A 23,002-nucleotide genomic window follows, 5' to 3' on the forward strand; every position below is an offset into this window, starting at 1 on the left:
CACGCTACGCGCAGATTGAGAAGGAGATGCTCTCCGTTGTTCATGCCTGCACCAGCTTTCACTACTACATATCTGGGAAACATGTTACAGTATACAAGGACCACAAGCCACTGGAGGACATTTACAAGAAACCGTTACTGTCAGTCCACAATGTGAATACAGAGGATGTGCTTGCGCCTGCAGTGGTATGACATCACAGTTAAGTACAGAAGAGGAAAGTGGTTCCCTGCCCAGACCCACGACCTGGACGGCACCATATCTTGGCAACCAGAGATGGGTTCCTGGAATAATCACTCAGCCACACAGTTCCACCTGATCTTATTGTGGACAGTAAAGGCAAGCTGTCTCACTGCAACACGCACAAAATCCTCACAACACCACCAAACAATCTCAGCACGTTTTCTTTGAAGATGAGCCCTGGCATGAACCAGCAGTTGAGGAGCAGCAGACAACAAAGGCCCCTCCAGAGGCCACTCCAGAGGCCCCTCCAGAGGCCCCTGAGGTACCCCAACACCCACAGGCCCAAACAGGTAAACATTTTTACACCAGATGGGGCAAAGCCGTACGACCATCTGAGAAGCTGAACTTATTGAACTACTTCAGTCAGAGGCAGGCGTGAACAGACCTCGGCCTCATGGAAGCGATGTGCTAGTAACCTTTCCTTCCTAGTTTAGTTTGACCACTTGTTCATTTGATAGGCAAAGTGGGTTAAGCTTAAAGGAAACAGAGTTGTGAAGCTAAAGAATAATTCCACGAGGATAGCTTTCAAAAATACTTTCTCAGGTTATTATATTTTATGTTGTTGTATTTTATATTTTATTACTGAGAAAGCCTGAAGTGGTGTATAAAAGTGCTGAAAGTGCATATGGCACACTCATTTTCTATGTCCCTAATAGCTATCCATACTAGCTCCTTCTTCCTGGTTGTTATTTAAAAAATGCGAGTCTCGAGCTACCTCCCCGCCTCGTTCCTGTCTCAGCTCAGCATATACACAAAATAAGTATTCAAAAAACAGGTGTTGCCATGGCACTGGGGTGCAACATGTAGAGAGGGTACAGTCCTCAATGCAGCCGTCACAGGTTCGAATCCCGGCACGTTCACCTTTGCTGCATGTCTTCCCCTCTCTCTCCAGCCCATTTCCTGTCAGTCAAACTTACAAATAGCCACTAGTGCCACAAAATAAAATAATGAATGATCAACAAAGGCGTCTGAAATTCTGTTTTTATATACTAAATTGGGAAAACACCACCCACTCTCAGATGCAGTCTATCAGCTCCATTCATAAATTCATTGAAATCGTAAATTAAACAACGAAGCCAAAGAAGCCCTTGTATGCCCTTCCTTTAACCATGCCTCCAGACAAACTGCCCTAGGTCTGAACCTGACCTCTGCTAGTTCAGCCGTCTGCATCCTGCAACAATTACAGCCGTGTCTCTATAGGCAGAGCCACTCCGCAGGTCTCCCAGCAAGCTGGTGACATTTACCCGACAAAGGTCTTAGGCTTATGGGGGAAAAAGATTAGTGAATGCTGCTAAAAGTGGAAATATTACACTATGATATTTCCGCTGTGCTTATCTTGTCACATAGTGGAACATATTGCTGGGAGTGTATTTTTGCAATGTGATTTATTATAGATGTCTGTTAAGATATTTTCTCACCCCTAGACTGGCTCTGGTTTGCCGTAGCTTTCCATTACAGCAGTCTTGCTAAACAGTAATTAACCTGGCTTTATATAATCTTAAAATATTCATATATGAAAGGAATTAAATGTAATAGAAAGCACTGGATCAGTGAACACAAACATGTTGCATGTGTTACAAACTCCGATTTCAAGTTCCAAAACTAAAAGCTAAGCTTTTTATAACAGAGATAAAAACTGATGCAGGGGCTCCGTAGTACAAGATGAGACTATATCACATTATAAATGGGGACTGGTGTGTGTTTGCCAAATGAGAATCATTCGGAGGAATGCCATTCAAATAAAATGTTATATTTGTGAGTTTTGATAGTGAACGCTTCTTCCAGACTTTAATATTAACCTTCCGACGTGCCCTTCAAGGCCTTATAATAATCCACACCTTCTGTTTCAGTAATATTATCCACAAACTAAGATATCCAAGCACAAAGCTGGAGTTTTCTTCAAGCTTCAGTAGCTTTAACAAATATTTCCTATTAGCCTTGCCTCTACAACGCCTTGCAAAAGTATTTACATGTCATGGTGTGACATTTTGGACTTTCTTTGTGGTTTTTGGTTTGTGTCTTTTTATTAATTAATCCCTTCGCCCATGTTTAGTCTATGCATTAGTTTCACCTGTTCCTTCTGTCTCCCTGCCTCCTTGTCTCACCTGTTCCCTCTTCCTTTGATTACCTGCCCTTTGTATTCCCTTAGTATATTAGTTAGCCTGGTTCATGTGATGATTGCTGGTTCCTCGTTTCTCAACTCGGGTCTCTACCCTTGACTGCCATGTGTTCCATGTTCCTGCAGAGCTTGGAGATGTAAGTTTTGGACTTTGACTCTGGTTAACTCCGGCAGTGATTTCTGTTACGTTTTGGATACCTCTGAATAAAGCTGAAGATCATTCAACATGCGGCTGCCCAGCTCTTACCTGCTCTTTGGTCCGACAACAAATATTAATGTGACATTACACCTTTGAAATTGTAATGTTATGACCACAAATCTGTGATTATGTAATAGATGAACACAAAGTAGTGCAACACTGTGAAGTGAAAGGGAAATGTTATAAGATTTACAATATTTCTGACAATGTATTTGTATTCAATACTTTATAAAACCCTCTTCGGGTGGAATTACAGCCACAGGTTTGTTGTGTATCCCTGTACCAAACTGAACCTTTTGTTTATATTTAAAAAAATTTTTCAAGCAAAGTCAAACTGGATTGACAGTTGGATTGACACACATTCTCAGTTGAATTTAGGTCTGGACTTTGACTGGGCCATTCTAACACAAGAATATGCACTGATTTAAACTGGACTGTCCTCTCTATTAGCTCTATCTACATTCCCATCAACTCTGACCCGCTTCCCTGTCGCTGCTGAACAAAAGTATCCCACAGCATCATGCAGCCACCATGTGTTCAGGTTGATATGCAGTGTTGGTTAAGACTGGTTCACTTGTTGGCCAAAAGGTTTGATTTTTCTACTGTATGCATAAAATCTGGAACAAAATGTCTGGTGGCAACATTTTAACAGAACTGTGGTTGTCTTCTCCTTGCCATAAAAGCCTGATTTGTATTAAATACAGACCCATTTACATACATGGAAGATTTTTTACATATTTCCCCTGCAGCACACAAACACACAAAAAAATCCTTACGAGGAATTTAAGCCACAATTTCATGTCCCATATTCCACAGCAGTATTAGACAGCAATACCATGCTAACCTACTTCAATCAGTTGTGTCACATCTTTCAGTGTCTGAACAATTTGCATTTAAGTCATGATTGTGGAAGAAACCGCACTGATTCATAGCATACCTGACTCAGACATAGAGACTAATGTGATATCTCAGATATTACAGAATAAGAGGAGGAGAGAGAAGATAGGAAAGCAACAGCTGGCGGTTGCTGAACTCAACTGAGTAAAAATGCTTCCACTCAGACTGCAGCAGCTTTTTTCTCATAAAAAAAAAATAAAATGCTTTTATGTAAGATTTCTTCTCCAATTTGTCCATCAGTAGTAATCTCTGTGAAAATATGATGGCCTGCAAGGCGAAGTGTGCAGACGGGAGTTGTTTACATCATGTTTGTTTTGCCAGAACTAGCAAGAGGAAGACTGTATATTGCTTCTCAATTTCTTACTTAATACTTTTTCAGATTGTGTTACTAGGGATCTTTATTCAGTTTTCATACAGGAAAAGGGCAGCAAGAGGAGGAAAGACATGCAGCAAAAGTTCTAAGGTTGAGTCAAACCCACTTGTTTAAGATATTGCTGCACAATACAGAAATCAGTCTTTTTGACATCATTGTACGCAATCTGGAGTTAATTATACTGATAAATATTACTTTGTTGAAGCTCAGATGTAAACCAATCTTGTGTAAGAAAAGAAAGCTATCAAGGGATCATACAAGGGATCAAAAACACAATGTTCCTGGAAGAACATTGTGTTTTTGATTCTGGCTGTGAAACAGTGGTACAGTTCTTACCAAAATTGAGTTGCTAAGAAGGTTATAGTAGTTTGGTTGCCTGGTCCATGTGTGTTTTGTGGATTTGGAGAAGGCTTATGACTGTTCTTGGCAGATGATGTGGTTGTGTTGGTGTCCTCGGGCCATGACTTTCAGCGGGCACTGGAGGTGTCCGCAGCTATGTGAACAGATGAGAGGATGAATAAGGTGGACTGCTCCCTCTGGTTTAGAAGTCAATCTTTGCATCAAGCGGTGGAGCTCAAATACCTTCATGTCTTGTTCATGTGTGATGGTAGGATGGATTGGGAGACGGACAGATTTGGGCTCGGTCTACCATAATGCGGGGGCTGTTCCTGTTTATTATAATGAAGAGAGAGCCAAGCCTAAAAGCAAAGCTCTCAATTTCCTGATCCGTAGGAGTACTGGCCCTGACCTATTGTCACGAGATTATGGACCTTGATCAAAACAACAGGATCCTTGATACAAGCAGATAACATGAAATTCTTCCATAGACTAGCTGGGTTCAGCTTAAGAGAGATAAGAAGCTCCATCCTCTAGGGGGAGCTCTGAGAATAGCAGGAGAACAGGTGAGACCTCCTCACTGTGGAGGTTCTGCAGGTATGTCCGGGACAGACCCAGAACTCACTAAAGGAAGTAAATGTTCCCTCTGTCCTGGGAATACCCAGAGATTCAGAATGAGCTGAAGAGTGTGACTGGGAAGAGGGACGTTTAGAGTTTTTCTCCTGGACTTCCCAAACTAAACTTTTAGATGGATAGATGGATGGATGGATGAACGTCTTGAGCATTATTTAAAGTAGAGACTTTCACTCCAGCTTCAGCTCATAACAGTAGTTTTCCACAGCTTATATCTAGCATCAGATCAGAGCAATGCTTCAAATCTTTGGAGCGGTCAAGCTCAACCTGATGCAGATATGAGACGCATGAAGTGACTGATTGCTTTGAAAACCTCTCCATGACTCACAGCTTTACAAGTCCTTATTTAAGTCAGGATGTGTAGAGAAATACTAATCTTGGGAAGTGGATATGTAATCATGAGGCAGATGTCAAATATTATATCCTCTGGATGTGCAAAACAGAAATAAAATGCAGAAACGTAAAGTAGAAATGCATCAATGCAGATTAAATGTTAACATGTGTTTATTTCAGATCAATATTTTCTGTTTAGAAACAAATTGATTATAGTTTGCCCAACGAAATGAGAGTACTCCTTTCTTTTATATGGTAGAGTAATTTTCTCTTACTATCTCTTCCTATTCTGCCAATTCCTCTCTGGTTTTTCAGTCCGGTGCTCCTCATTTGCATGACAGTTGAGAACAATATTGCTAGAGCAGCGAGACAAAAGCCGTCAGTGTCTCTAATTTTGTTCTCTTTTCTCTCTTTCAGTGCTTCTCAGATAATGAGATGAGGTGCTGTCGTGAAAGGGATGTCGTTTCCGACCCTCTGTCCAGAACAAAATCTGGAACAGATCTTTTCTTGAGCGCTAAATAATGCAGAGAACTGACGCTCGTGGAACAAAACGTACTAATTAAAACCGGTATTCACCGATTTTCCTATCATCTGCTGTGCTTTATTTAAAAAATAAACCATGAAAATTTTGCTGACTAGATTTTCAGATATTAAAATGGCACAAACTCAGAATCAGAGCATTAGACATAGATCAAGCTTATGTGAACACACAAATGAGATTACATGCCTCAGAAAAGGGGTGCAGCATTTTCAGACCACTCTGCCTGAAAATATTTCCTACCAAGTCTAACCTGACCATGAAAAGGGGCTCAAAAGGTTTAAGAAAGTTTAAAAGGTAACTATGCAGGGAAATGTCACACAAATCTTTAGGTTAGAATAAGCTGAAAACATAATGACATGCTGTCAGATTTTAAAGTCACATCTGTCTGCATTTTGGAGCTGAGATGGAAACAGGTTCGTACTGTTCTTCAAAGTCAAGCTTTGTGTTGTAAAAGTGGAAGAAATATCGATCTTCAGGATAAATGCATAAAGATGTTAAAGTACCTACAAAGCTGTAAGCTGAAAACCACAGCTTACCAGATTTTTATCAGTCTCTAAAATAAAAATTAACTATAAGAAAGAGCTGGAAGCAGGTGTCAAGGATTTAGAACATTTTAAAATTTTCTTAGGAGGGGATGAGACAAGATTTTAACCTCAGCAGACAAAACAAAGAGCATTTAAACACTTTATCGTGAAAACTTCAGAGTTATTACAATGGGACAAACTCCACTCTGTGGAACGAAGAGATGTTTTAATTAAATGTAATGTCATATGAAAAAAGGCCTTTTCAACAGTCAGAATAGTGAAGTGTGCGTATCTGTGGATGTATAAATATGATCAGGGTGAGTTTTTGTGTGTCTCTTAGTGCTCTGCTGTACTGTAGATATATCAGATGTATCCCAAAGGTTCTGTGTCAGGGCTTTGTTGGATTTTTCTTTGATAGTTCCCGGAGACTGAAAGGGCGTTGAAACATCAGTGAGCCAGGAGGACTTTCTATTATTTAGTCTTATACTCATCTGTCTAAAGAACATCATCCCAGACGTCCCGGTCTCTGTCTGCCTTTATGTTTTACTTGGAGATAAATGTTTTTTTCTTTGCACACCTCTCATGAATGTTAAAGTTGTGCAGTTTCTTTCCTATTTTTAAGGCATGTAGTAAGTAGCAGTAGTAAGAGCTAGCTGCAGGTCCCATGACGACATTTTAAGATTTTTGGAGACTTCTTGTAGCATGTTGCGGTCTGCTTTCAGGGTGAACCTGCTTTCATGGCCAGACCTGACAATGTTGGCAGTTGTTTTGAATGTCCTCCAAGCTATTTTCTGTACAACATTTTTATTTTAGAGCTCTTTAAATCCCTCATCAGACTCATGAATTGCTAAAAGCTCATTTATTCCTTACCAGAAATTTTAAAGCTGAAAAGATTTTGTTTACTTGAACTTTTCCATAGTGTTAACTTGCACAGTATGCACATGGTCCTATTCTGGATGTACAGTTAAGAGTTTCTGGTCCTGTTCTTAGAAATGCTGCAGCTAAAACCTGCTTTGAGTTGGTTATAAGGTGGTATTGTAAAAGTTAAATGCTCCATAATGTAATGGTTGGGTAATTTGCTGCCCAACGCTTGACTTTGCTTGTTCACATTAAATAAAATCAACAGCTTTGTCCCTTACGTTTTAGTGTAAATCTATTCCTAATTTCCTTGAAGAAAGAAATTCAGTGAAGATGTGGGAACTTCATCCATGTTTTTCAGTCAGAGGAAATTATGGGAAACAGGCTTCTGTTATAAGTGTCTTTTTAGAGCTCAATGGGAAAATCCTCATAACAGTAGGAGTAACTGGTAGAAGTTCTGCCCTGATATAAACAGCACATTGCCTTTCTGAAGTCATTATTGATTAAAGAAAAATTCATTTCAGCTTCTATTAAAAAGTTTTACATTCCTCCTGAATTGAGGCGGTTTTCATTATGTGAGGCTGCTGAAAACAACATGAAGTGGGAGTGTTGGGGTCAAAGCTAAATGCGGCCCCTCGTTTCTTATTTGTCAGGAGTTTGGAGATTCAAGGTTTTTCCCTGTCAGCAGCAGCGAGGAACAAAGCAGCCCTGAAATGGCCATGATTACTATGAAACCCACCCGTTGTGTGCATGTGCATGTAGGAGAGCAAGAGAGAGGGTGAGTGTACGAGGTCGCCTGTTGTCTTTGATGATAATGAGGAAGACAGAAACAGGCTCTCAAGTGAGCTCTCAATGCCACCTGAAACATGCTGCTGCTGCACGGTTGCAACATCTATGTGTGTGCCTGTGTTTGCATGTGTGTCTTAGTGTGTGCATCTGTGGCAGATAACAGCGGAAAAATCCAGAGTCAATGCGGTTTTAATTAAATTAATCAAACAGGCAGGAGATGAAAACGTTTTTTATGTGATAACAAAATGTTATTTTGTTTTCCTGGCTACAATCTGCTCCGTTTTAATGAGGGTTTAGCTGATGCCCTGATGGAGCTGATGGGTTGAGTTCAGCTTTATTTGCTAGAGCCAAAATGAAACAAATTGCCATCCAGGTGTTATTACTAGGATGATCAGTGTCCCTGATGTGTAAGAAAACCCATTATTAGCATGATGGTCTAATGGCTTTATAGTGCTATGTTTGGCACCTTTTGTGCTTTGAAATATTGAACTTTTGGATGTCCTTTAATAAAATTAACCCCTATTTGGACACAAGAATATTTAACATCCATTTTAACAATACTGAAAAAAGACCTGACAACTACATGCCTTCTAGCGCTCTCTACCTGTCTATAGCTTTTCGATGAGAGTATGTAAGACCTATCAACATGTAAATAAATAAAAGAAACTATACAAAACACATTTATTTAAATTCCAGAAAAACATTGTAAAAATAGAATTTTTGGTGTGGAATAAATTATCAAAAGAGCTGTCTGAAGAAGAATGTAGCAGCTTAGGAGTCTGATAAAAGAGGTCTTTGCTGTTGAAAGAGGTCTAAAAACAGCCAATACACTGTACTGAAAGAGTCTTCAGGTGAAAGGAAATTTAAAAAAAACAGCAACAAGTCCATGTTTGGCCATCTTAGCAACTTTACCCTAAAAGCAGACTGCAAGATGCTAAAAAAAACCTTATTGAAACCCTAAAATTTCATCACAGGACCTATAGCAGTCTTGCTATGATATCATAATTGACACGACTTTAGAAAGGTGTGCAGATTTTTGCTCAGATAAGGAGTAAAGTAATTATAAACATGCAGAGACATGTATATAAAGTGAATAAGAACTTGATGTATAATGAATACCGTCACCTTCCTAAAATAATGGCCTAAGTAATTTTTTCAAGTTTTTCAGAAAACACAAAAAACTTCACATAATGTACAGTACAGACCAAAAGTTTGGACACACCTTCTCATTCAAAGAGTTTTCTTTATTTTCATGACTATGAAGAGATGCTTAACACTTGTTGGCCCTTTTGCCTTCACTCTGCGGTCCAGCTCACCCCAAACCATCTCGATTGGGTTCAGGTCCGGTGACTGTGGAGGCCCGGTCATCTGGCACAGCACCCATCACTCTCCTTCTTGGTCAAATAGCCCTTACACAGCCTGGAGGTGTGTTTGGGGTCATTGTCCTGTTGAAAAATAAATGATGGTCCAACTAAACACAAACCGGATGGAATAGCATGCCGCTGCAAGATGCTGTGGTAGCCATGCTGGTTCAGTATGCCTTCAACTTTGAATAAATCCCTAACAGTGTCACCAGCAAAGCACCCCCACACCATCACACCTCCTCCTCCATGCTTCACGGTGGGAACCAGGCATGTAGAGTCCATCCGTTCACCTCTTCTGCGCCGCACAAAGACACGGTGGTTGGAACCAAAGATCTCAAACTTGGACTCATCAGACCAAAGCACAGATTTCCACTGGTTTAATGTCCATTCCTTGTGTTCTTTAGCCCAAACAAGTCTCTTCTGCTTGTTGCCTGTCTTCAGCAGTGGTTTCCTAGCAGCTATTTTACCATGAAGGCCTGATTTACACAGTCTCCTCTTAACAGTTGTTCTAGAGATGTGTCTGCTGCTAGAACTCTGTCTGGCATTGACCTGTTCTCTAATCTGAGCTGCTGTTAACCTGCGATTTCTGAGGCTGGTGACTCGGATGAACTTATCGTCCGCAGCAGAGGTGACTCTTGGTCTTCCTTTCCTGGGGCGGTCCTCATGTGAGCCAGTTTCTTTGTAGCGCTTGATGGTTTTTGCGACTGCACTTGGGGACACTTTCAAAGTTTTCCTAATTGTTCGGACTGACTGACTGACCTTCATTTCTTAAAGTAATGATGGCCACTCGTTTTTCTTTACTTAGCTGCTTTTTTCTTGCCATAATACAAATTCTAACAGTCTAGTCAGTAGGACTATCAGCTGTGTACTGTATTCACCTCCTGCACAACGCAACTGATGGTCCCAACCCCATTTATAAGGCTTGAAATCCCACTTATTAAACCTGACAGGACACACCTGTGAAGTGAAAACCATTTCAGGTGACTACCTCTTGAAGCTCATCAACAGAAGGCCAAGAGTGTGTGGAGCAGTAATCAAAGCAAAAGGTGGCTACTTTGAAGAACCTAGAATATAAGACATATTTTCAGTTGTTTCACACTTTTTTGTTCAGTATATAATTCCACATGTGTTAATTCATAGTTTTGATGCCTTCAGTGTGAAGCTACAATATTCATAGTCATGAAAATAAAGACAACTCTTTGAATGAGAAGGTGTGTCCAAACATTTGGTCTGTACTGTATATATATTTATTTTATGAGTGTTGACATTTCTTATGGTCCTTTTTATTAAGCTACATATCTTTCTCAATTAGATCATATGATGTGGAAAATTAAAATAGTTAATCACAGTTAGAAAATAGTTGACAAAAAACAATTACCGGTACTTGTTACAGCCAAAGGTTCTGGAGCTCTGCCACTCTTTGCTAAATGCTAGCTTCATGAATGTTGCTACTTTGTGGACAAAATGCTGACTGACAGGCTTAAAATACTAAATATTTATGCAATATTTAATGCCTGGCATTAAATATATAAATATAATATTGTCTATTGTGCCAGTCCTTATCACTTACCAATAGGGGATGTGCCCTGAATTATGGAAATAGATTCAGTGGCTGAGTAGATTTTGTTTTTTCCTGAAGCGGTTGGCACTTTGAAAAGCCTGTAAAACTGTCCAAGTCGCATTCTTGACATCGGCCATTATACAACAGGCTGGGGCTTTAGAATAGGAGGAAGGTAAAAAAAATCTAGATAATGCTACAAATAAAAATGAGCAACTGAATCTATTCTTGACATCTCTTTACTTATATGAAATAGATCTAGTTGTCTATCTGCAGGATGATGAATCACAGTGTGGACTGAAATTTTGACTAAAATATATGCAGGGACCTTCTGATCCCACTAAGACAGAAACTTATGAGTTTTTATTAGAAAAGGTGAAACAAAACGGCCTGAAGTAATAAAGTATAGCAAGAAAGACATAAGATAAATGTTATAAAACATTATTTTAATAAAAACCTGCAATCGAGAGTCTCCATCATGTGAAAGCTGCAGGTTTTCCACAGCTCTAAACACCCCCCCCCCCCACTAATTAAACACAGTGCTGCTCTTTAGAGTGCACTTCATTTATATTACATTTACATATGCAAATTTTAATCACATCCACCTAATTACAGTATTTGCTGGTTCACCTGTCATTTAGAGGAGGCCAGGCGTTGCAGTGTGGGTGTGAGGGATGAGTGTTCCTGCCTGTCAAGCTGCCAATCTGTCTTTGTGATAGTGGAGGGGCTTAATGGTGCTTTCATCGCACTCAGCAGACTGCTGGAGGTTCTCTCTGTGCATCTCGGGCTGCAAGGGTGGATTTGTAACAGAGGGTGCACCGACGAGGTTTGGAATTTGATTAAAAATCCGTGTCTTTAGAGTTTAAATTGTTGTGCATTTTAATTGCAAACAAAAGCAAGCCTAGTTATATCATGCTCAGGAGACTCAACACAGTTGCATCAGAATTTAATTTTAAACAGTGCCAATTTGCAGCTGTTACCCAAATTATGTGCCTAGAGCCAGGTTTTCCTTGGTCTTTAATATTACACTTTATATCTTCCAAGGTGTGGGCTCAAATTTAAACAAATTATAGACATGTGGGCTAATGTGGGTAATTAGAAAGGACTGTAAGCCAACATGATGCTTGGTTTCTGTTTCTGGAAAACAAATCGTAGTGAAGCAGCTAAATACAGTCTGCTGGGAACTCTCTAGATGATTACTATTTAAAGGAGACAAATACACAATAGGATGGGAGTGGTACCATTAAGGAGTACAATTAAAACCCATTTTACCACAGTTACTATGTCTGTATTGGCTTCTATTACACCTACTAGAAAAAATATGTTCTACCTTTACAAGAAAGCAACTCTTCTGCTGACATTATTGCCTCCTTTATGAGGCGTATTGCAATTAAATGCCTGAACCATGTTAGTGCACAAAGAGTTCAACAGCCTGACTGCTGCTTCAGGTTTGGTGCTGCAACAGTGGATCACAGTACAAACCGGCCCGCTTTACTACAATACAGCTAAATTAAATCTAACTAATAAACAGAGTTTAAATGATGTCTTTGCTCTTTTTTGGAGAAGCTTTGTCGATAAAGCCAAACACGGGGGGAATCCTGGAAGAAAACCTGTTAAAGACCACAGAAGACTTGAGACTGGGGAGGAAGACACTAAACATGCAAGTGTCTCTGCAAAGCAGTAGTCAGATCAAAGCATATTCATGTGTTAGAATGGTCAAGTCAAAGCCCATAATTAAATCCAACAGGGAATCTGAGGCATGATCTGAAAATTGATGGTCAAATACACTTTCTGTCTAAACTGGCTGTACTTTAACTATTTTGCAAAGAAAGGCCATTGCGACGTATATTTGTATATTGTGGCTATATGAACTATATATTGCATAAGTTGAATCTTTTCTTTGTTGTTATTGATGTAATATGCCATGTTGATATGACAGTGAAGATTTAAGGTGTAAATGGCAGGAATGGGACTGGAGGTGGGAGTAAATATGCTTTTCTTTATCGTCTGGGCCTCCTGCTTGATCAGGATCTACATTTTAAAGCACACATTTCTAATCTGGTCTGAAAACTGAGGGTGAAGCTCAAGTTTTATTACAGTAACAAATCATTCTTCTCCCTTAGAGCTCACTAACCTCTCCTGTCAGCTACCTTTTAACCGTTGCTTGATCATGGTGTTCTGTATGAGTGCGCCAACCAGATGTCTTCATGCTTTGAATGCGGGGCATCACTCCACCTTCAGGTACATTACAGGTTTAACTTGCCTTATGATTGTGATCTGTTTACCAAAGCTGGGTGGCCTTCTTTGGGTATGCAAAAGTTGATTCACTGGATGAATGATTTATTAGGCTCTTCTTGGCTTGGTTTCACCTCGTTTATGCTCTCTGCTACAAAGAACCAACAGCCATTATGCACTGTTTCTGTGGCTCTCCGCACTTGATTGTTCACACGGTTTAGACTGAATTAGGGAAAGGACCATTCAGTTATGCTTCAACCTCTGTATTGAAAATATCCAAACTCATCTGACTTGAACTATTTTGTTCCAACTTAAATATCTGTAAAAATTGAGCCCTGAATCCTTCACCTGGTTAAATAAAGGGTAAGAATTGAATTCTGTGTATATGTGGAAAGCTGGTAGAGACAATACATCAAAAGACTTGCAGCTATAATCACAGTGAAAGGTGGTTAAATGAAGAATTGACTGAGGAGGCAGAATATTAAAGTCTGCCACACTTTTCAGAATTTTAATTTGTAAAGATTTTTGTAACCCATACATAACTTGTGCTGGTCTATCACATAAACCCTGTCGGTCAATTTACAAAATAAAAGCCACTAGTGTCACAAAAATAAAAAAAAGAAGTATAAAAGAAACAACAAGAAAGGAAGAAAGAAAGATGCAAGAAAATAAGGAAAGGGAGGATACAAGGAAAAAAGGACATGAAGAATTAGGATGCCAGGAAGGACAGACAGAAGAAATGACAAAAGGAAGGAGGGACAAGGAAATATACAGAGATGGAAGGACAGAAGAAATGAAGAAAGATGATAAAAGAAGGAACGACATAAGTAAATGAATAATTCAGAAAGCAATGACACAGGGAGAGGAGGTAGGACACAAGGAATGAAGGAAAAGGACACAAGGCAGTACAGACAGAAGGGAGGTAGGCCACAAGTAGGAAAATAGATAAGGGACAAGGGAGAAACAGAGGAAGGAAGAAAGAAAACAAAGGAAGCAAGCACAGATGAAGGAAGGACAAAAGGAAGGAGGAAAGAAGTAAGGACATAAGATACAGATGGAAAGGAGGAAGGAAACATGATATAATGAAATAGGGGATAGCTTTTAGATAACAGGAGATAAGAGAGGAAATGAAGTCCAGGAATACAGATATTATTTAATTTTTCCATAGATTGATCCGACCTGGAAAATACTGGAATCAGATTCCAAACTTTCCCAGACTGCGGAGGAACTGCAAAAAAAAAAAAAAAAAAATGTGCAAGACATAAATTCAGTCCCTTGGAGACAACTGTACATCACGAACACCAGAGTTATTCTTATTTTCAGTAAATAAACCACTTCAAACCCACCTCCTTTTTATAAATCCTTTATTCGATGTTGTTTTTGTGTATTCAATAGATTGGACACAAACTGTACAGTGAAGACAAACTGTTTGCATAATATATGTAAAGTTAACTGTACATTTACCGACACACAAGGTAGTCTCCTTTAAGGTTGGCACCAGTCACTGTTTGCTTTTGGCTAATAGCTGGTGGAGGTTTGCACAGGGAGGATAAAACAGGGCACTGCTCTAATATTTGGCTTATTAAATCATTAGATATGCTCGTGCCAGTTTAATATTCAACGCACAGATACCATGTATCACAGCTGGATACTATAGTGTTTTATGCATACAAAAAACATGTTTAATTTATCCAAGTTTATGGATCTTAGAGAAACAAATACAAAATCAGAATTCACTCTACTTATAATTGGATTTCTTAAAATATTAATGAACTTGTATGCTGATTTTAATCCATCACAGTTAAAAGAAGACAAAGGATCTCAAAGAAGTTTCTTTATCATGCATTTATGTTTAAATTTGTACCATTTTGAGCCATTTGGATAAGTTATAGATGCTACGCCTCAGGCATGCATTAGAGTATGTCTGTTAGTAATATGAAGTCAGTCATTCTGATTCATCCTCCTTTGGTTTCTTTTATTGCAGTGATGGATTGCCAGTTGTTTCTGATAGTGCTGGGAACAAAATGCCTTGCAGAAACGTCTGTTCTCCAACTGTGCAAACTAACAGCAAGATATGAGCCAAACGCCAAGTTTTACTGGTGGTCTGCTGCAAATGTTTCTTTTATCATGAAATTACCACATGCATAAGTCCCCCCAAAAAAAACCCTCTGCCATATTTCCTCTTTTCAAAACCGTGCAACAAGTGGGGACTATTTCAAACAGATGGAGGACGAGAAAGAGGAGGAGGTGAAGAAGAGGAGAGGAGGTGGGAGTAAGTTCTCTGGATGCTTGATTACACAACAAGGAGAGAGCGACAGCAAGCGTGGTTCCAGAGAATCAAAGATTGGGGATCAAAGGATAATTGAAAAGTAAAATAGGAGTTTGTATCGTCTGTATGTGTTTCTATGAGTGTGTTCGATGCAAGTGGGCAGAGAGAACGGGATGAGAGAGCTGTCTTTAGATTCAGATGTAATAAGGCAGTCTTTTGAAAAAGTACTAAAGCAAAGAACTTGAGGGAAGCCAGCTACATCATAAGCGCTAACCATTACATGTTCCCTTGGCTCTAAAGTGCTCCTGCACTGCAGCGGCCAGGTCACAAAGGGATTTCTTGTGTCTACCTCTTCCTTCTTGTGTCCATTATGTGCCTCCTAACTTGCAGGCAAACTAAGATGGGTACATGCATACTGCCACGAGAACATGAGTGGTACCTGTATGTGGAAATTAAAAGTCACCGTGGTTGCTGCCATTGCTCACTCCTAATTAAATCAGCTGCTCTCTTCCTGTGTGGAGTGGAGTCTTTCATAACTGTAGCCCTGGCACCTGGCTAACCACCGGTGGAAAGGAAATCTCCCAGGAGATGTTGACAGTAAATGTGGCAGTGGTTCTTTAAACTCTGATTAGCAGCCTGGAAAAAATTGTAGAGAAGTGTCTTTGGTCAGTATCCAGGAAACCGGGCTTTTCTTTTTATTTTTCCTTTCTTTCTCTGCCTTTGAACAGTATTAATTTGTGAGCACATCCCCACAGATCTTCACAGACCACTTCGACTTGATGGGAACCCTGGGGTTGCCCTAACAAGCAGGGCCTCTCTGACTGGAGACATTAAGCCGCTTCGCTTATGTTATCCAGCAGTAAAAGGACAAGTTAAAATCACAGGAGCCTAGTTATCAACTGTGTCGCGCAGTATTTGAACAGAAATGGTCAAATCTCTCTGTACCATGTTTAACAGATGTGATTCTGTTCAGAGACAGACAGCTGAGACAATACAAGACACATTGAAACATTTAATGTGAATATACTGCCTCAAAAAATGATTCATACTACTTAAACCTTTCCCATTTTGGTCGTGTTACACCACAAACCTCTTTATTTTATTGGGATTAATGCAGTAGACAACTACAAATTAGTGTTTAATGGTGAGTTTTTCTTTTTGTATAAATAGAAAAATCTGTGTTTAGTTGCCTTAACTCTGATACCCCTAAATAAAACCCAAGCAACTCTGGACGTGGTGGAAAAACACCTTAAAAATACTTGCAGCTGTAATTGCAGCAAAGTGGTTCAACTTCTTATTAAATGAAATGGCACCATAGGATTTATTTAAGGGTGTCAGAGTACAAGGGGATACAGTACAATTATGTAGTACTTTGTGTTGTCCTTTCACAAAGCCTCCTAATAAAATACATTCGGATTAAGAAAAAGGTTTAAGGGCCATAAATAGTTTTTCCAAGCCACTGTATGTGATTGTCAGGGTTTATTTACTCATTTTGAGCCCCTAACTATGACACAACAGATAGTAAATAAATGTTACATCCACATTTCTTTTGACATGAGACGAGCACAGCACCAGACTTGTTCCTCATTAACATTATTCCATATAACATTAGACAGAACAGAGCTAAAGTCAAACGAGGGTAGAGACATTTTAGATCTACAGCTGGATCTTACAGTTTGACCCTAACTGGGGTATGAGAGACACTCACATTGCCATTTCTTTTAAATTTCCTCTCCCTTTTTATTTTTATTACACATTTCTCTACATTAGCACATAAACTGGCTTTTTCTTCTTTAAAACCCCAATTTAAAAGGCCGAAAGATGATACTTCTACGACCACATTAGTCTGAAAAGTATTAAGATGTGCAGCTCGACCACATATTTGTACATTAATGTAAAAAGCAGCTAATAAGTTCAGAAAAGGCGAGAAATTATGTGGTGTACGTGAGAAAAGAATCTTTGAAATGTCAATTAGAAACACTGTGAGGTCTTTAACACCCGACTTCGTCCGGATCGGATAAACGTCCGTGTGCAGCGTTCACCTGCCGAATAGATGCAGACCTGTTGCCAAGGCTTGAGACGCCGCTGCTCGTTTGATGTGCGAATGAATCATGCAGCCTTGATTTCTGCAGGGAGGCTGCTTTGTCATGTTGCTGCTTTGTAGTTGTGGCAACATCGACGGAGGTCATTAATCTTCAGCAAACAGGACAGTGTTTCAATCATCTGATTAAAATGCAAAAGGGGTTATTTTTGTCCAAAATTGGGATTCAAAGCAAGAAAGGATGCACAGTGTCTGTTTTAATTGCCTTAATAAGCAGATCCTGAATGTATTAACGTGTGCCTGCCTTATTGTCACTGCCACTAATTTGAAGTGTGGGATCACAGTATGACAGTATCTCCCTCCTGTGATATTTGGAGGAGGTGATTGGCATCTAGTTTTGCGGTCAAAGAAATATGAGTAAACAGAAAGTCCCAGAACAAACTGGCTTTCACAGTGAGAGGAAGGTTTTATGATTTTTCTCCATGGTTCAAATAAACTCAAGCTTTAGTGTTGGTATTTCATGACGGATTCAATAACTACTGGCGACATTAGGCAAGGGCCGGTTTCAAGTATTAAGGTAAACCAAATATTTTACCGTCACATCATTCCTACGGTCCAAAGTCCTTTTAGAGAGATGGTTGAGAAAGAGTGCAAGAGTGACCGGAGTATTTTTCCATCTTTATGAAGGATAAAGTAATGCCTATCTGTTGCTGCCCACTGCCAGTCAGCTGGCTGAAAAAAGGCTACTACACTTTTACCTCTCTTACAAGAGAGTCATGAGAAAGGATCAAGAAAAATGGGAATCTTTTGCAACATATATTGCATCTTAATAATTACCAATACTATGACCATTGCATCCCTTTCTAATACTATGCAGGGAAATGTTGGGAGCTCCCTTTTTTGTAAACGTTGACCTCAATGATGCAGTTTGTTAACATGAAGTGCTTCAAGTGAGCACAGCTCATCCTGACAATAATTTGCTGCCACCATTTGGGGCTCAACGAGAATTTTAGAGGCAAACCTTGGATATTTCATATAGAAAAGAACTGCAACAGCAATGTTTTCCCTTAAGGCAAACACCAAGTGGCTGCTCTGTGTGTGTATGTGTACGCAGCGGGGATGAAGTCTTTTTATGGACCTAGTATATATATCACTTATGCCTCCTCCATCGCTTCAAATTGGACTGAAATGCCTTTGGCTTCACGTCAAACATATCAACTTAAAATGAAGGCTCATGACGCAACCATTTAAAATAGCTTCATGGGCAGAAGAAGCAGCAGAGACGAGCAGAGCTGGCTGCTGTGGTATTTTGTTACACTTTTCCCACAGACAAGTGCAGGTAAGTACAGCCTAAGCAACAGCACAGAGGTCTTCACTTTACATGACTGAATATTTTCAGCCGATAAGCTTAATGTAGATCATAAAGATTTTATTAAACAGGAACATTATAGAGTTTTAACTCTCTTCTGACCAATATTACACACAGGATCTCTATGTTTCTTTAATTTCATGGCTGTAGAATGATCAGAAAAAGTAAATCAGTGCTTCTGACATTGTGAATGTTATTCTGTACAATTCAAATGAAAAGTTCAGCGGTGCTACTTGGATTTTCTTAACATTTGCATCCTTTAGCTAAAGCCATAGTTTACACAGAGGTTACAAAGGATTAAAATGGTCTCATTATACAAAAGTATCAGTTAGGATAAGGCAGAGGGATTTAAATTTTTGGTATCAATTTGAGTCAAAGCATGAATCCAAATCAACAGAAGGATGACTTCATGAAAGGAAAATTCTGGAATGGCCTAGCCAAAGTTCAGAACTAAATGTTACAGGAAATCTGTGGGTTCCTCTGTAGAAGGCTCTGGGCAAGAGATGTCTTCACAAATCAGAGACTTGGAGAACAAGCAGGGCAGAGTGGGTAAATGTTGCAAAGACGTGGGATGCTAACAGTCTCCAACCAAAGAAAACTGAATCAGAAGGTGCTTCAACAAGGTATTAGTTTAGGCTAATCCACAGTGATGCAGGTGGGATATTTATTTATTTGTGCATTTATTTTTCCCTTTAACCAATTTCTTTTTCTGTTGAATCATTTAAGTATATGTCATATTTCATGTGGAAAAACTTTGAACATGTATTATCATGGTCTCAGTCTATTAGACCAGAAACCTGGCATTCTAACAGCGTATTGTTGACTTTAAAAAGCATAAAACAGTAACTTTGCTGTAATAAATTCAGCCTTCTTAGTGTTCGCTGAAGTCAGCTTCAAGTAAATTCAACAAAACACCCCCATCCCTGCTAAAATATGGAAAACGGAAAGGAAGTGAAATGAGCATCACCATTTAAATAGCTTCTTACATCTGTGTGCTTCCTCTGGCTTCCTTTATAAACACCTCATTGATGCAGAAAGTAGCGAAGTGTGAGGCTTCTTCCCTTAGTGACAGCTTCCACACAGAAGAGTGTTGAATATTGCGAGACCTGGTAGTGATTAAGGTGCGTTCCCTGATCACACAATAAGTGATCTACCATTAGTTTATGACCACTTGGTCACCGGTCAGAGCGGTTAGGATGAAAATCGACTGATTCTGGTCGCCAGCTGATTTCTCAGTGCATCTCTGGTAGGAATAACTGTTGCTGCTGCATTTTAATAAATAAAAGATCATGTTTTAAATTTCATTAGTTTTAAATTTATGTGGTATTCTGAGTCAAGATCACCACACTACATACCGAGATCTCATACCGGCCCATGCCTATGTGCAATTTATTTTGCTTTTTGTTCATTAAAAACAACATTTAAGACGCTTATAAGTTCAATATTTCAGACATAATTGTGCCGGTTGATTTATAGAGGTGGAACAATTAGGGTTGGAGAAAAACCTTAGATTGTACATTCAGACATGGTCCGAAATAACATGTGTGAACTTCTACTTTTCTTTAAGCCACAGTGGAATAAAATGAAAGTGAGTGCTCTTAAAATGTTTCAATTGGTCAGGTTTTATAAATAATTTTTGTCTGGTTTTGCAGTTGTGTGGACTGGTGATTCCCCTGCATGGAGGGATGGCCAGACTGCAGCTGTAAAAGGCACCTATTCTTTAGAGCATCAGGAGGAGGAATCAGTAGTTGAGAAAAGTTGGATCGTAGCCATTCAAGAACGGTGATAATTATTTGAAGTCAAAGCAAGTGAAACATAAAGATGTGATGCCAGTTTAGGGCAATGCAGGAGGTTTAACAATATCTTCAGAGGGTTGTTGAAGCCTCTGATTTTGGCAGCTAATTTCAGAAATACAGGCGCAATTTTTATTTGGCACCTCTGCTCCAAGTCTTTATTTTTTTGCCTTTCAAAAAAAAAAAAAAAGTAAATAGGAAAACAGTTTTAACCCCATCAGAAGCACTAGATAAGAAGTACTGTAGCTTTTAACCTTGTTGAAAGGATTCAACTTAAAAGTTGAAAAGAGGGAAAATCTATAAAGTGTCTTGTGCTCCAAAGCTGTTTCTGGGTCAATTCGCCCTTCCACCATTTCCTACCCACGTTTCATAATATTTTTACCATATTTTACACATTTCTCTGGTCATTTTGATCAGGTATGGAGATAAATATTTGTGATAATGAAAACAAAAAGCTAATTTGTAACCACTACTGACTGAAGAAGCACCAATTACAGATGACTATGATGCATAATTAAAGAAACATTCTATATTTGTAAAGTTTAAATTAAATATTTTCTGTAAATTTGAACATACGTGTAAAGAAGCCTCTGAATGAATTAGTATAATTGAAGACTAACATTTTTCAATTGTTAAATTTATTATTGTGTATTTATTGTAAATAGCAGGCTAAACATCTGAAGAACTACAGATGATTGTAGAAGCATAAATGAAGTATATATTAACATTTTTAAATTTAAAGTCGTGTTTATGTTATTTAAGTAGTCTAAATGTTTAAAAAAAGAATAATTACAAAATACTTTAAAATTGTTCTATCTTTTCATTTAAAATTGTGTTTTTCTATTGTAAACAATTGCCTAAAAGTGTAAAGAAACCTCTAACCAATAAAGTCCAAACAATAGATGCTATAGGCTTTTAATCAATTTTCAAATTTAAAATAATGTTTTTTTTTATTGCAAAAATTAAGCAAAACATCTTTAGAACCTTCTGACTGAAGAACCACAAATTCTAGGTAATTATCTGGAGGGCAATTAAGGAATAATAAACATTTTTCATTTATTTTAAGTTTTAAATCACAAATGTGAAGATTTAGATGTGTTTTATTAAAGGTGGCAAACAGCTATTTTTATACCAGAAGAAGTTGGTACGAAACAAAGGTACAAAATGAAAAAGGGGAACATGAACCTGAAGTACCCCGAAGCAATCTGAAAAACCACTAAAAGAAGAATGTAAGCTCAGTTTTAAGGAACTACACGTGTTTTTTACACTGAAAACTGAATTAATGGTAACAGTCTGAGAACGTCTTATAAATGCTACTCCACGGGTATCAGCTGAAAACACTTTAGGACCATTATATTAGTTTTACTGTCATATATTTATGCTCTAAAACTCCCAAACCTGGATTATATTGGTCCCAGTTACACGGGCGCTTGCCACGTTCTAATACCCTGTTTCTTCTTTTATTTTCAAGTACTTGGGAAGGCAACAAGAAAAGGAGAAAGTCTACAAAGGTCCTCATGACTGAGAACACTGATCATATTAATCTAAATCTGCTACCCTATGTAAACACAGACTGCTACCATGGTGCTGCAACACCTGCAAACTTCAGATACACTCCTTGTTGCTACAAATTGGGAATTCATTATAAATATCTTCTCTGAACTATCTTCATGTCAGCTTCTTCTTGATGAGACGTAGGGTAAGGGAGATGTTCAGAATATATGTAATGTGCCATTTCCTGATGCATCGTGGTGTAGTTTAAGAACAGAACATCCTGTTCCAAATCCTAATTGATTGATTACTAAGCTTCCCTTGAATCAACACTGTTTGGTATTTAAAACGTTATTTCTCCAGAGTTTGCTGATGCTTTTAATGTACTTAAAAATTGAATCCAAGTGGTTGATTTGGAGTGGACTTGAGTGGAGTTTGTGTGGATGTGTGTCTGCAGGCCTGGAGCAAGCAAGCAACACAAAAATCAGCAGAGGAAAACAGGAGCCTTGCTAAAAAATAAATAAATATGTGAGCATGGAGTTTTTTTGTTTGGATTATTCAGATGTCCTTCATCTGAGAACACACGCCACTTTCTCAGTTTGCCCAGTTTAGCAGTCGGGCTTTCCATTCTTCTTTCCCCATCAGCAACTGGAGCGCTGTCCCTCTGGTGCTGCCCCACAACAGTGTCCAGTCGGGAGAGGTGAAGCAGGACGTTCAGCCCCCATTGCTGTCCAGTCAGAGCTTTTAGCTGTTCGTTTTGTTACCTTTTCTAGCAGTTTTGTGTTTTGAGAGCGCAGCAGCAGGGCAAGTCTGTGGTTCTTCCTGGCCTCCAGTCAGCCAGGCAGGGAGGTTAGTAATGAGAGGTGGGGTTATGTCTCCTCCTTACTGGGTTTGCTGACTGGTTTGCCGCCATTCATGACCACAGGTTCACAGGTTGTGCTTTTAGAAGGCGGGCCCCCTGTGAGCTTAGGCACCGCCTCTCCTACATCGTGCAATGACGGCTCACGGTACATCGCAACTAGAGAGGAAGAAAGGACTTT

General features: G+C 39.1%; 1 protein-coding gene across 2 annotated transcripts in view; it reads right to left on the reverse strand.

The window, feature by feature from the left end:
- Positions 1-14,346: 14,346 nt before the first annotated feature.
- LOC124861367 (fibroblast growth factor 14-like) overlaps positions 14,347-23,002 on the reverse strand; it is an 89,084-nt gene continuing 80,428 nt past the window's right edge. For both annotated transcript variants that reach the window (XM_047355047.1, XM_047355048.1), the window contains exon 5: positions 14,347-22,980. In XM_047355047.1, the coding sequence (XP_047211003.1) occupies positions 22,832-22,980 (149 nt within the window). In that variant the 3' untranslated portion in view covers positions 14,347-22,831. The remainder of the gene's footprint in view (positions 22,981-23,002) is intronic.

This window comes from Girardinichthys multiradiatus, chromosome 24, assembly GCF_021462225.1.
Source record: "Girardinichthys multiradiatus isolate DD_20200921_A chromosome 24, DD_fGirMul_XY1, whole genome shotgun sequence".
NCBI lineage: Eukaryota > Metazoa > Chordata > Actinopteri > Cyprinodontiformes > Goodeidae > Girardinichthys > Girardinichthys multiradiatus.